General features: G+C 60.1%; 1 protein-coding gene across 1 annotated transcript in view; it reads left to right on the top strand.

The window, feature by feature from the left end:
• Window positions 1–1,461, top strand: part of PCSK7 (proprotein convertase subtilisin/kexin type 7) — a gene marked incomplete at both ends in the record, with an annotated part of 11,394 nt that overhangs the window by 7,270 nt on the left and 2,663 nt on the right. Inside the window, one exon of the mRNA XM_010010896.1 lies at window positions 820–960. Within this exon, the coding sequence (XP_010009198.1) occupies window positions 820–960 (141 nt within the window). The remainder of the gene's footprint in view (window positions 1–819; window positions 961–1,461) is intronic.

Raw genomic sequence — 1,461 nt, 5'->3', positions numbered from 1 at the left:
ATGCCTCCATCTATCTGCCAGGGTACAGGTCTTCCAGGGGCTCACCATGCCTCGCACGCACTGTGTGTGTGTGCAGCGCGTCCCTGCCCAAAGGGATGGATGCGGCTCTTCAGTGCCACCCCACAGCCTGTGCAGGGGGAAGGCGAGGAGCTCTGCCCCGCTCTGGCCTTTCCCGGGGCTCTCCAGAGAGATGGGCTCTTGGAAACACATGGAATGGAGAGCTCGGGAGCAAACAGCCCTTCCTTTCGCTCGGCCTCCACTCCAGCACAGCTTCAGTGCAGGGATCAGGAGCAGGAGAGGAACTGACTGGAGCTGCCCGATTTGGTTTAGGGACAGGGCTCCATCCACACCCTCTGGCAGCGAGGAGTCTGTGTCCAGCTCATGCTGTGCTCGCTTTGGCCCAGGGCAGTGTTTTCCACAACTGCAGGCCAGCGTTGCCGGAGCACTACAACCCCATAAGTGATGGGACCCAGATCTGTCCTGGCCCAGCTCTTGTTGATTTAAAGAACTTGGTTCCTTCTTACCAAGCTCCTGCCATCCCACGGGCTGTGGTTGAGGGAGCAGGGAGCAGCTGGGATGTTTCAGAGCAGAGGCATTTGTGCCCTTTTGTGCTGCTCGATTTCCTTTCTTAGGAGTTGGGAAGCCTGTTTGTGACGGGACCTGTTTCAAACAAAGGTCAACCTGTTTCTTTCTAATAAGGCCATGTGGGTTTCCTTCCCTCTGCTGCGGGATGCTTCTGAGCCTCCTTCCCTTGAGGCCTGGTTCCCTTTGCCGTGGGTTTGCCCCAAGGTAACGAGAGTGCCCCGTGTTTCATTGCAGTACGAGGACCGTCACGCCAAGTGGGACACCAACCGGGCGGGCTTCAGCCACAGCCACCAGCACGGCTTTGGGCTGCTGAACGCATGGAGGCTGGTGAACGCTGCCAAGGTAATTCCCTTCCCTGTCCCACCACGGACGAAGGTCCTGTGCTGGCAGTGCCATGGGGAGACACTGTTGCTGTTGAGGGCCAGCGCTTTGGCCGCCATCTGGCCAGCCCTCGCTGTGAGGCTGCTTTGGGTATGAAGTCATGAGGCTTTCGGCAGAGCCTGAAACCTGCCCCGAGCTGCAGCGCTCCCAGCACTATATATAGCCATGGCGAGAGCCTCTGGTGGTGGGAGACGACAGCTCTGATTCATGGCTTGGGCAGTTTCGTCACCAGCACCAGCACCCTCCTCCCTGCGCAGGGGCTGCAGGGAGGGCATCGTGCCCCAGGCGAACAGGGGTTCTCAGCTGGCAGCTCTGGGCTCTGCAACCCGGGGTGCTGGGGCTGCCCTGGCAGTGGTGTGCTCGGAGCAGGCAGGGGCATCCCCATCCCTCCCTCCCTGTGAGAGGAGGGCACATCCCTTTGGCACTTGGTCCTTGTTCATGCTCAGAGCACTGGTGGTGGCCAGCGATGCCCCTGTTTCACAGGGGCTGCTCCTT

The sequence above is a fragment of the Nestor notabilis genome, unplaced genomic scaffold, assembly GCF_000696875.1.
Source record: "Nestor notabilis isolate BGI_N333 unplaced genomic scaffold, ASM69687v1 scaffold22203, whole genome shotgun sequence".
NCBI lineage: Eukaryota > Metazoa > Chordata > Aves > Psittaciformes > Psittacidae > Nestor > Nestor notabilis.
The sequence above is the reverse complement of the archived record's forward strand: the minus strand, read 5'-3'. Positions and strand labels throughout refer to the sequence as shown.